The sequence below is a fragment of the Hermetia illucens genome, chromosome 1 (assembly GCF_905115235.1).
Source record: "Hermetia illucens chromosome 1, iHerIll2.2.curated.20191125, whole genome shotgun sequence".
Lineage (NCBI taxonomy): Eukaryota > Metazoa > Arthropoda > Insecta > Diptera > Stratiomyidae > Hermetia > Hermetia illucens.
This window is the reverse complement of record NC_051849.1, coordinates 117,578,974-117,592,270: the sequence shown is the minus strand read 5'-3', so window position 1 is coordinate 117,592,270 and position 13,297 is coordinate 117,578,974. Positions and strand designations below refer to the sequence as shown.

The following is a 13,297-nucleotide window of genomic DNA, read 5'->3' as shown; positions in this document are numbered from 1 at the left end:
GTGTAGGGTGTTTTCTTTAGCTTAGAAAGATGACTGACAAAGCTGTTGCTGGTATTTTCTCTATTTCAACGCTCCCCTACCAGCAAAAATATTTAAACGTTTCATTCACCATTCACCAACACCACCTGATCTTGGAACCTTTATTATTTTGCCTGCGCCTATACACTCAATGAATATAACCTTCGGGGCAGGTAATGTTTGCTGTCTAAGCTGGTGTGAAGAAGACGAATAATGCTGATAAAGTCTTGAGTAGCATAGTCCTCCTTTTCACGCCGTCGGTTTTCGCTCGCCTTTTGGTTGCTTCGAAGGCACAATTTCCGTATCAGTATAAGCGGGATTCCGCTTCTTCATAATTACTGATAGTTGAGATGGCTTTTTGGGATCTTTTTGGGTAACTCATCTGGGTGGATATTAAGTGGAAACGGGAGATGTTTGAAAAATGCCATTTCGTAACATTTCCATGTAGCTTTAGCTTAACCAAACAAGAACATTGCCCGGATGAGTGGTTAATATCCTTGCTAATCGCTATTGTAGTGATGGTTTTTTTTTGAATACTGTTAGCTCTCCTTATTTTAAGTTTCCCTGTGACTTAAGCCATTTTTGGTCTTTGCTGAAAGCGTTGTAAGTATTCTCTTGTCCTTCGACTCATGAACATTTCATTGTTCACGATTCGATTGCTTAAATAAACTCAGACTCGTCTCCTCTTGTCTCTGCTATGTTATTCACATATCATGCTGATCCTAAGCCCAGATAAAAGAGGAGGGTTTCATCCAGCGCACCTTTACTATTCTAAATCCTGCCTGATTCCTCTTGATGATAAGCCTCGTGATAAGCCGAATAAGAAAACACGTTCAATGTCGTTAAAAAATGATCTCGTTGAATGAAAACCCCCGAAGAAATGTTAAGACTCAATCGAAGTGAGAAGTGAGCTAAGGTTCTCGAGGCATTAAAGACGTCAGGATTGGATCCAATTATTCGGAGCAAAACAAACCAGTGCCTGCGCGCTAAATATAGGCACCTCCACTGGAAAGACGGCAGAACTCGGAAGAGCCTTTCGGATGAATGCTACAACATAGAACGGAACTACAGTAAAAATGGTTATAAACAGGGTCAACACTACCATATCTGATGACATGGCGCAATTAAAGAAGTCGAGTGATTTGATGACAATATGGTAGCGATTATGCGGACACTCACAATCTGATACAGAGAAAAGAAAAAAGGTAAATTGACTATATCCCCATGAAATGCGAGCATTTTATGATCGTCACTGTCACGTTAATTGCTGTCTTGCGAATCGAACCACTGATAAAACAATGTGAGAAATGCACTGGAATACCGCCCATTAAATGGTGATGACTTCGTCTGAAAAGAAAAGAAGTAATCTCAATAGATAGCCGATCATTACGAATGTCGGAGAAGCGTGAAATTAAGCGAGAAACACACAAATCGGCATTAGCCTTAACGGAGACATTTGACTTTAGAATGACGATGTTCAAATGAAGATCCGAGGGAAAAACGCCTGCAATATAAGTCTCTCCTCAATAAAACACTGGCCAATTGGCAAATTCACAAGATTGCCAACCAGGAAGCAATGAAAGTTATCACTGTTACCCTAGCAGTCTGTTACAAAGATATCTACGATAAACTGGAGACTCGGGGTGGCGAGAAAGATTTGTATTCACTTATCAAAACCCGGCACCAAAGTACATAGGATATCTTCTATTGTGTTAATGACGAAAACAATATTTTACTTACCGACCGACGAGCCGCAACGGGCAGATGGCGACAATACTTAAAGCAGATTTCAGCTGAGCAATTTATTCATTCTCCACTCCTCCAGGAAGTATGAAATTCCACTTTAGACCATCTTGAGCTAGTCATTCGTCACTCGTGTGTAACATATTTTCGTCTCGAAGTTTTCCGTTGGCACCCAGAAAGTATAGATGGTTCGACATTTTCCTCGTCATGCCATAAATAGCCGAATAGGAATGATGCTTTGGTCGCGATGCACACAACAACCATGAATCAAAGAAAAAGAGAAATATTCTACGTAATACATGTACCTTTACCTTTTTTCCTAAACTAATCCTTTTCGGGTACGACTTTTATTTTCTCGCACTAGTTTAATTAATTTTTCGACTTTCGGTATAATGTTATCTGCAATACAGACTTACATTTTTTATATAAAGGATACATTGTGCCTTTGTGGTCTGGAAAGGCGGGAGGAGGTGGCCGGTTTCTAACAAAAATCCTCACTCTGAACCCTGTGGACCAGAATGATCTTTTACTTTTCCATGACCTGTGGTTATTCTAGTGATAAATATTTTCTTTCTAGATTTTTTCCTTTTTACATATTTTAAAGCATTGCTTCCCTTACTTAATTAGAGAAAATACAGTCGCAGAAAAACAAACATTTTGCTTCTTGACAGCAGTTTGACAGAGCAAGAGCAGAACAGCAAAAGAAAAATCCCTCTTTCCTACAGAGGCATTTTAAAATCTGCCTATATGACAATCCATTGAAAAATTCATTTCTTTTTCGACCGTTCATCATGGAGTCATTAGCTGCATGGAGTGAATATGATGAGCTACATTCTTATGGAAGCGTTTTGAAATTTATTTCCGGAGCGGAAAAATTGGTTACTGATGAATCGTATAATGCATTGGTCCGTCTTATGAGCAATGAACCCTTAAGTTGATTTGCGATTGTATGTGGTTGGTGGTGGTGGTCAAAGGGTAGTATAGGTCGCGGGCGGAATGTGGATTAGTACCCACGATGGAGCAAAAAACCTAGGAAACGCCAGTTGAACCAACACCAACAGCTCTATTACTAAACCCTAACTCCACTTCTACATGGTGACCGTTAGGAGCTCTTTCTTTCCGCGCCTAAAAACGAGAAAAATTGTACCAACTGGTCCTGCAGGCTGGGGGTTGGGTAGAACTAACAACCCTACAAGGAAAATTGAAGTTATGAAGCTACGAAAGGAGCCTCGAACTGGATTGACTACACAACGACAAATCCGGCAACGACAAAGGAATAACGATTTGTGCATTTTCTCATGGAATATGCGCTGCCTGTACAGATCAAATGCTGCTCAGCAGCTAGCCGATACCCTGCCCCAATATAAAGCTGATGTAGCAGCGTTATAAGAGATGTTTTGGACACGGACCGGTTTCCTGGCGAAGAGCCACTACACCATATAATATAGCGGCCATCCAGTCAACCATGTGCTCGAAACAGGTCAGTCAGCCAGAAAATGGAACCTGCTGTTATCGGCTTTGAAAACATAATCGTACGACTATGCACTTTGCGCTTGCGAGGAAAATTTGGAAATAGAAGGCTCATTAACGTTCACACTCATACAGAGGAGACTGTGGAGTCAGAGGGGGATAACTTCTGCGAGGCAGTAGAAATAACCCTCGAAGCCTGTCCCAGGTATGATATCAGATACAAATGATAAAGACTGCGGATTGTTCAATGCCATACGAAATGGTTGTTGGAAGTACCTGGTCTGCGCGTAAGCGGTCCACAAGCAAACCTGGGTCCCTCTAGACGGAAGCACTTCTAACCAAATTGTTTGAACGCCGCCACATTTCAGCCTTAATAAATGTCTGAACAAAAAGGGGGACAATATAGACTCGGATCGCTATCTCGTTGGCATGGTGTTCCAGGCTCAAATAACAACACCACTTAGAATCCCCTCTGGCAATCAGGTGAAAGTTAACAGTGAGGCCATCCACAACAGAGTCCTCCATATCATATAGGGAGAAATGGATGCCGTAATAACCGCAGTCAACAGAAAACCTGAAGATGAATCATCGGCAAATAATTACAACCACCCCAAGGACGTTATCATTGATAGGGCCACAAACATACTTGGCCCAACCGCAAGAAAAGTCGGAACGGCTGATTTGACGATGAATGTAAGGTATCTACGGAACGGAAGAATGCTGCATACCCAGTAATGTTGCATTCTCAAAGAACGCGCGCACGCGCAGAGACTTATCACAAACTCCGTCGAACAGAGAAGCGGCTTCACAGACGGAAAAGGAAGCCTGAGAAAACCAATAAGTCTGTGAACTCGAAAAGTGCAGGGAGCAACCGCACCAGGCACGAAAGTTTTACCAACAAGTTAGCAGGATGAAGCCTTATACATCGCGATGCTCATCCTGTCGAGACAAAGAGGGAAATCTGATTTCCGACAGAATGGGCATTTTGGAGCGATGGGTTGAGTACTTTGATGAATTGCTGAACAATCAGAACATCGGCGAACCCGCCAACTGAAGACGATAAACAAATACTGCCACCACCAAGTATACAAAAAACAATCCATGTAATTCACTGGATTAAAAATCATAAGTCGTCAGGACACCAAGCGGTTCAAAAACCTATGTCTGATGACTGGCAACGTGGCGGTATCTGTCCCATATATAAAAAGGATGTGTGTAGTGCAGCAATTATAGAGGAGTCACGTACCTGTGTACCATCTATAAGATATTTTCCGCAGTCTTGCTAGGTCAGATAACCCCTTGGGCCCAACTGAACGTACGACGATGCCACCGCATGCACCCGCTTTTCGGACGGACGGACGAACAAACACAAAACCGATTTTGATAAGGTTTTACTTCATACAAAACCTTAAAAAGACAACTTATGTTAAACAATTATTAAAAATGTAATCACATCCTTTATTGCACGAATGCGGTTGAAACCACAGCAGAAATTCTATGAGAGGAATCGTTAAGGCATTGCTTGGTGAATGCTCTAGTGCATATGATGATGTATACTAATATCGTCGCTCAAATTGCTTTATATATATTTTAAATCCTGCACTTTGGGATATATTCCAGGCTGTCTCATTACCTCTTCGTAGGAAGGCGGTGGCGCTGAAAAGAGATTCGCAAGTAAATGAAGATTGGCAAACTGTTAGAACTTTGTACTGACCATTTACTATAATGTCCATATCGTGTTCATATCCAGAATTTGTGAGCACTTCTGGACACGATCCAACTTCCTCGTTCCCGACAGTGTATGCCGTCTGAGAGGTTGTCTCATTATCAAGCTGTATTATATGCACAGAAGGCCGCCTATCTGAAAAACATAATTTTAAATATTTGGTATTAGTCGTGGCTTATTGGCCTATTTGGCAACTGAATTGCATTTGTAACAAATTTAAAATCAGAAACTTGGCACCTCAGGAATGGAAGCCTTCTGTTCTTGATTAAAAAGTACTGGTTACATTATGAGCTGTAATGGTCAAACATCTGTAAGTATGATTACATCGAGTCTGTGGTTGGCGTTGCTCGACATCCTGTTCAGAAACACAATTTGGGAATATTTACGCATTAAATGGTGTAAAAAACGTGCCCTTATATGAAGAATGCATTTGGTAAATTTCCCAGAATTAACCTCACCAGTTTTACGTGTCATTTGAAAGCTAATATAAACATAATAAAACTTTTGTCAACTTTGCAAGTATAGAAGTTTAAAGTACAATTAAAATATTGCATATTAAAATTTAGACGAACAATCGGTTTTTATTTTTTTTATATATGAACAACTATCTTTTCGAGTGACCCTTCATAACAAATTTTAGATGGTTTCCGAAAATGTTGACACTATTTGTGAAAAACTCCGTACCGGTAAAAAAGAGAGCGCACATTCCATAGAAAAATTTTCCCAAACGAGTGGTGTTATCCACCATTAAAGTTTTTACCATTGTCAACGGGACACCCTGTATAGTAAACGATGATTCTTAAACTAACTTTTCCATGGTTTTCGAAGAGTCCTCCATTTTTTATGAGTGCTTAAGGGGGTCATCCCGTGTGTCGGATCCGAGGAATCGATTTTTTTTGGAATAAATTGTATCTAGATATAGTGTAGAATATATGGGCAAAGTGATTCAGAATCGTTTAGAAATTACAGTGGTGTTATAAAATATCAAATGCCAGGTTTATGTCGATCGTTGTCCTAGTCCTAGTTTGCGAACTGTGGTTAAGTCCGTACGTTAAAATGCCGTTTACATGGTCATAGCGCCCTCTAGCGTGGCAGCAAAACAACACCTTTTTTTGGAGATGAGTGTATAAATTACCCTGTATTTCAATAATGAACTATACTATCGGGCTGTAAATTATTACACATGCCCAAGATATAAATAAATATATGGTGAAAAATTCGTATTTGTACCTTTACCCAGTTCTTCAAAAAAAAATCGAAAAAAAGCGAAAAAGAACAGCCTTCACACGAGGTTAAATGAAATTATAAATATAAACTGGACATGTTCCCCTGATCAACCCATGCTTGTCTGCAAGGTTTTGATGCATGACCTTACATACAGCAATACATGGTGATGTATTGCAGCGGTACCATAACATTACAGCCAGAAATGAGATGGTCCAACGTCTCTAACGCCGAAACACCTATTCTGCAGTGGTCGTTCTCCACCCGTTCTTTCATGATGAAGTTTTTATAAGCTCGGGTGGCGAGCACGCCGTTCTGAATGGCACACATGAACCCCTCCGTCTCAGCAAAGAGCCAGCATATAGCCATCTGTTCGAAAAATTGAAATCGACAAATGGCTGCCAAAGACAATTCACGTATTTATCGTGCATTGCCTTCGACTTCCATTCATCGATCCGCTCTTGGTCCGACTTCACCCCACTCAGAGGATTGAAAGATCGATCCTTCAAGTTAGTAGTCAATGCAGTCAGTCCACAGTCGCAGACAGCCGCATGCAAGAGACTCGCCTGCTCTTTGCTGTAAAAATAAGCGCGCAGCGAGTCGACTTGGCGATGATGTTGTGCCGCGACATCAATCACGCCCCTACATCCGATGTCACGAGGCAGGTTCATCGGCTCCACGGCATATTTGGAATTTCGATGCACTTATTTTATTCTTCTCCGAGAGATGCGATTTCAGCACCAGCTTTACACGTCGCAGGAATTCGGACAGCAGAGCATCCTTCAGTTCACCAACTCGAGCATGGGCTCCTTGCAGAATTCCTAGGTACTTGTAGAAGTCTGTCTCGGTCACAGCTGCAATGTGGAGGTCACCAATGCTATGTCCGGCATGCTCCATCCGAATATCACGGCTCAACATGTCTATTATTCGCAACAGACTTATAAGATGGTTGTCAGTCCTAGCATACAGCTTGACGCCATTTAAATACATCAAGTGTGTCAGTTCGCACCTAGCACGTAGGCCATACTTTATTGCAAAACTATGCCCTCTAACATCATAGCCATAAGCCATAAAATGGGGTTTAGTGCCATACAAAACCAAAGGGGACTCAATGAGCCCCCTGGAAGATGGTTCTCCATGTGCGGATGTATTAGCACCCTCAGATATACGCACTGATAAGGTGGTATGCCACCCTTCCATGACTGTCGCCAAAAACTTTATTAGTTTCGGATAAACGCGATACAGATATCGATTAGCCAGGTATGCGGAACGCTATCAAAAGCCTTGGCATAATCGATATAGCAACTAAAGAGGTTTCTTTGCACCGTGTCTTTCTTAGGGATAAGGTAGGTAATCTCCGCAGTGAGGAAGAACTGAAATTCCTCCGGCCGGCTCATAACCTCATTTATACTGTGTGCCAACCGACTGTGTACGCTGGTAAATTTCTTATACCAGAAATTCTGCACCCGATCCAGACCTGGGCCCCTCCAGTTCTTCGAACTTCCTCTTTGGTAGCATCCGCAAAATTCATGCGAGGCGTATTGGCATGGCGAGTGCCTTCGGCGGTGATCGATTCAGCATGCTGGGCGGGTAACCACCAAAGTCCACCCCAATATTCTTTCGCTTCCGTCACCGAAAACTGCCGTGTCTGGACGCTCTGTTGGGATTCGTTGAGAGATCTGGAAAAGGTCCACTGATTCCTCGCGTATGTTGCATTCTGGACACGTCTGGAATGACTTTCGCCATATCGTCGTAACCGACCGCATATGACAGAAAGCTTCTGTTTTAGTGTGTCCAGAATTTCATCTGCAGGTGTCTCACTGGGGATGGCATAGCTCCGGTAAACCGTCTGCACTTTATTTTGCTCCCGTCTGCTGGCATTGCCAGTGCTGATTTGAATCAGTCTAGCAATGTCCTGCCTTAGTGAGTCCCGCCGATGTTCCAGACGAATTTTCCATGATGGATCTCTTCGGTCACCCAAACCAATAACACGAAAGCGAATCTTCTGATAGCCGCAAATGCATCACAATACACAAGTGATTGTAGTTGCAGCACCGACATATCAGCACACAGCCGAGATGCAATCTCATCGTTGATTTCAGATGGAATTCCTGGAGTTGCTGGAGATGCATAGAACCTGAAAGGATCCATATCCGAGAATTCCATACACGCTCTTTGGAATTCGTCCCGAACCTCAGCGGAAACTTCAACTGGACCGTGGAGAAGAGTGCTTCGGCGAGTACTGAAACTGTTACTTGCAGTGTGGTGTGGTGTTGTTGATGCCACTGCCTCTGCCCCCATCGACTCTCGGTTACCAGTTTCCCCGATGACCTCATTCGAACACGCTCCCTGATAGTGGCCGGGATTGTGTCGCTGCGAGTTATAAAGCGATACTGGTCTGCGACTCGCTGCACAGTCACGTGCGCGAATTGCGGGAAACGCTCGACGAATCTCTGATGCAACAAGGGGCGGTAAAATGTTGTACCCGCCAACACCGTTATTTCGTAGTAGGAGCGGATGATGAAGAGGTTCATTTCTTCAGTCCATTTCATCCGCTGCCTCCGCGAGCCTACTAAAGTAGTCGCTACAGATTGTGGCGAAACAGCTGCAGCAGGCGGAGCAATGCTCCTGGTCATCGTGGCGCCTAGACGTCCACCCGCCCCACGACTAGCGGTTTCGACGCCGTGCTGTCCATTACGGGAGCCCGACCCAATCACCAAGTCAGACGACTCCCGCCGGTTATCCGTACGGAGCTTAAATTTCTTCTGGATTTGCATTTTATACCTAACTGCTAGGTGTGGGGATACCTTCCTCAGTGAGTAATCTGCAAGACTGCACATTTCCTGCACTTTCCTCACCTACCGCCTGAGACGCTGCGGTGGCGTACAACCATTCAGATTGAAGCTAGTTATTATTATTATAAACCACTTTGCTGCGATGACACGGTGCAGAATTATGTTTAAAAGTTGGGTAAATTTTTGAGAATAGAGCCCTCTTATTGATGGTGTTAGATGGCTCTTTAGAATATTTTTGTAAGCATTTCCGTTTACCGTTCCTTTTATCAGTGCCTCTTTTCAATATTATGATAGGCAAAACATTCTAAAATCATTCGATTGCCTCCTTGTCTAACTATTCTTCTAACAGAATTCATCGCTCGCCTTGAATCTAAATATATCGAATATGGATTCATCATAGAACAGTCCGCAAGCTGATAAACAACCAAGAACAATCACTATACATACCAGCTTAAGGACAGCAAAGGCGGTTTATCCCATATATAATCTTCGCTACCTCTTGCACAGAAGAATCACTATGGATAAACCATATGAGGGCAATGGTCCTCTCCAGTGTATAAACTGCTAGTCTGAAGCAAAACACGCCACCTGTTCAAAGATGGGAGTAACAACAAAGGAACTCTGCTACTAAAATACAAACTCCGGGTAACTCCGTTAACTTCCAGCCCAATCTATTCGTCCTGGAGTGCCATTTTCCGACGTAGTGAAAAACCAAGGCCAAGATGAACCTGCCGCTCATAGTTCACGGAAAGAACTATCTTCGATTATTGCTGCACTGTCGCACAATCTGAAACAGTTCATGAATACTTTCAGCATCATGAACTAATAATCCTTTTAACTAATAATCTTTTTAAATAAAAAATAAATGTCATCAAAATTGCTCCTTGGAATGCAAATAGCCTAAGCTAACTAATGACATTGATAAGTTTCTAATATCGAAAACTCACATCGTTGGAAAAAATAACAAGTTGGATGTTCCCGGCTATATTTTTTATGATTCTAAAGACCATGGAGGGGAAGTCAGAGGCGGATCAGCGATTTTTATTAAACGGCAGCAAACGAAAACTGGAAGTTACCAATAAGGATTTCTTCATGGTCACTAGAACTTGTCATTTCATTGCTTCATTGCCCCCAAAGTACAATAACTCGCAACCTAAACTGAGGAACAATCTACAAATTGGCGAACATTCAAAAAGAACTTTCGACAAAGGACTAGATCTGACATCGATGAAGTGCTCCAGCGTTTCAACCAAAATTTTATTGGAAGCCGCCTTAATAGCAACACCTTTGCGGGATCAAAAATAAGGACGAAAGGCATTGAAGCAGGTCTCCGCAACCAAGAAGCAGATGCAATGAAACCACAAAACCGCTTAAATCGACGCTTATAGAGGATCAGGCGTCTGATATTCAACGATTAAATGCCACGAAGAGTGCACATACCTCTGGCTTAAATTCAATTTTTATGAATGGAAGCGACGGAACTAATGCAACTGGCATTAATAATTAGCACTTACAGCACAAACAGTGCCATCCTCAGCACTCAAAACGAATTCATTTAAATTAATTACCTGCAAAAACCTTCAGCCGAAAACGAAAAGGGTCGGCAAATTGCAAATGGCGAAATCTGTCATTAGAACGAACCTTGCCGACGTGGGGCGAACTTTGCCGACCTGAAATCAATATCACTCAGACTTATGATTTAAGACTTTCTATAATACTTATCACTTCCAACCATTTTTTCTACAACGTGCCATTTCTTTGACTCAACAGAGCACTATCGTGAAATTATTTGTAAACTTAAGATACACTGATTTAATTCGAATATTAAGACTTCAATTTATTTTCAGAAAAAATTTCAGGCCCTCCAAGTGCAATTAATGTTTCTATGGCCGTCACTGAAGCCATGCTTTTGTTGATGTAGCAGTGCATCGAGCACAGTCTGGGGGCTCATCCAATACAAAGCAATGCAAGTATTTCCGGTATCCACCGTGTCCAGTAAGGAACTGCGTTAGGTGGTGATTCATCTCTCCGTGTTTCTAAATATCAGATCAGTGTATAGGTCCAGCGGCCTTTATCGCAATTATCCCACTGTTGCTGATATCTCTTGTATAGTTCCTTCCAAGTGGCTTTCCGAAAGCGCGCAGTCACTCCGGCCGCATTCGCCTTCCTTCTTCGGTGAAGACAGTGTGCCTCATTCGCCAGAAGATCCAAAGAAAACATCCCCGCCATGGCACATGCTGCCTTAACAGATACGTTCTATATGTACTGCACCATCTCGCATTATAACCCACAACACTGGCCCCAATACGGAGCCTTAGGGAACATAAGCTATCACAACATATTCCTTCGGCCCGTCGTCCGTCTCGTACTAAAGAAATCTCTCCCGAAGGAAACTTTTGATTATTCGAGTCCCAGTTTACCAAGGGTGCCCTTAATGCAACCCCATTTGGCTGAATTAAAAACCTTCCAGATATCCATAAATCAATCAAAAAACAAGAATCAATAATGGTTTTAAACTTATCAAAATAATTTACATCTCCCTCTCTACATCTTAAGGAGGTCATCCTGTGTGAAAGCCGTTTTTTTTGGCTTTTTTTAGAAATTTTTTGTGAAGAATTGGAGAAAGATGCAAATACGATTTTTTCCCCATAGATTTAATAATATCTTGATAGGTATAAGTTTAGGTCGTAAGTTGCAAGCTAGGTTTTTTTAAATTTTCCTAGGGAATTTTGAGAATTGAAGCGATTGCACTTATTAAGATTGTTTATACTGCACAACTTACCATAGTTGAAAAGACTTAGTCTGTATCACTTAAATATTGATTGTATCTGAACATGAATTGATTTACACTAATAAAGCTATCTATCTATCTATCTATCTAATAATATCTTGAACGTGCATAGTAATTTTTCCAGCCTGATTATATAATTCGTTATTGAAATACAGAGCAATTTATACACCCATCTCAAAAAAAGGTGTTTTTCTGCTGCCACGCTAGAGGGCGCTGCGATCATCTTAGAGAAAAAGTAAACGGCATTTTAACGTACAGACTTAACTACAGTCCGCAAACTAGGATTATTAAAAAATATCAAAAACTGAATTTTTGGTGCGCATGTTAAACTTTTTTTTGAATTTTGGTGTTTTTTTACGGCTTCCTCAATGAATAAAAAAAAACTACTGAATGAATCGCAATTATCCTAGTTTGCGGACCGTAGAAATATATTCTGAATAAGTCGTGAAAATTTCAAAGAATTCCGTTGGATAGATTTTAGGCTATGGTGGCAGGCGATTTTCAACATGCAGTTTCGAGAAAAAACGCATTTAAAAAGTAGGATGTGGTTTTTAGCCATAAAATCTTAACTGATCATTAATCTGCTTTACCAAGTTCATAAACCTTAGGTTCCTTGAAGAAACACATGTACAACCTTGGCTTCATTTCTTATCCTTTTAGCGAAGTCATTCGAACATCATTTGGACTGATAAATACGCGCTTTATTACGGCGATCGACTTAAATCTGGACTTATCACGTGTTTAACACTATAATTTCCGAATGACTCCGAATATCAAAAAATCACTTTGCCCATATATTCTACACTATATCTAGATACAATTGATGTCAAAAAAAAAATCCGATTCCGCGGATCCGGCACACGGGATGACCCCCTTAAGCAAGGAAAGTTGTATTCTGCCATGAACATGACTTTCACTAAGTAATTTGATACAATACATTTGTTGCCTGCAAATCCTTCATTTCCATACAATATTTATCTTTTATGATGGATCAGTCCATAGCCCACAAATGCTTTGTTTACTAAACCAGGAAATTCAGCTCGGGCGAAGGGAGCAGCTCAAATATTTTTATGGTATCTTTCTTACAGAGAAAATGATAGGTACATTTAAACAAGTAAAGTTTTTCCAAGACTGTTTCTTACCTTCACTTATTTGCCAATCTTCAATGGTCCGTAGTACCCCCACAATAAATAGACTACCTTTACGACTCGTATGCCATGTGGAAGGATAGCTGCCCCTGCAAGTCCCCAATCCCATTAAAATATATATTATATAATAAGTATGCAGTTTTTCACTGTTCTTTTTTTCAAAATTATAGACGAGCGTGCAAAATTGTCAGATTATTCAACAAATAGACCAGCAGCTTCCACTTCATCGATATGTGCTGCTACTACTGTTACAAATGCGCGTAGTAATAGCAATAATCTAAATTATCAAATTTCAAGAAATTTAATGTAACAGGGGTGAAAACGGTTTTCCGTCTGAATGAGTTTAAAGATCCTGAGGAAAATATTTTGGAAAGTCTTACAA

General features: G+C 41.3%; 1 protein-coding gene across 1 annotated transcript in view; it reads right to left on the bottom strand.

Moving 5' to 3' along the window:
• Nucleotides 1-4,631: 4,631 nt before the first annotated feature.
• LOC119647210 overlaps nucleotides 4,632-13,297 on the bottom strand; it is a 52,866-nt gene continuing 44,200 nt past the window's right edge. The window contains exons 2-3 of the mRNA XM_038048034.1: nucleotides 4,946-5,092; nucleotides 4,632-4,887 (exon numbers count right to left, since the gene is read on the bottom strand). Of these exons, the coding sequence (XP_037903962.1) occupies nucleotides 4,811-4,887; nucleotides 4,946-5,092 (224 nt within the window). The 3' untranslated portion in view covers nucleotides 4,632-4,810. The remainder of the gene's footprint in view (nucleotides 4,888-4,945; nucleotides 5,093-13,297) is intronic.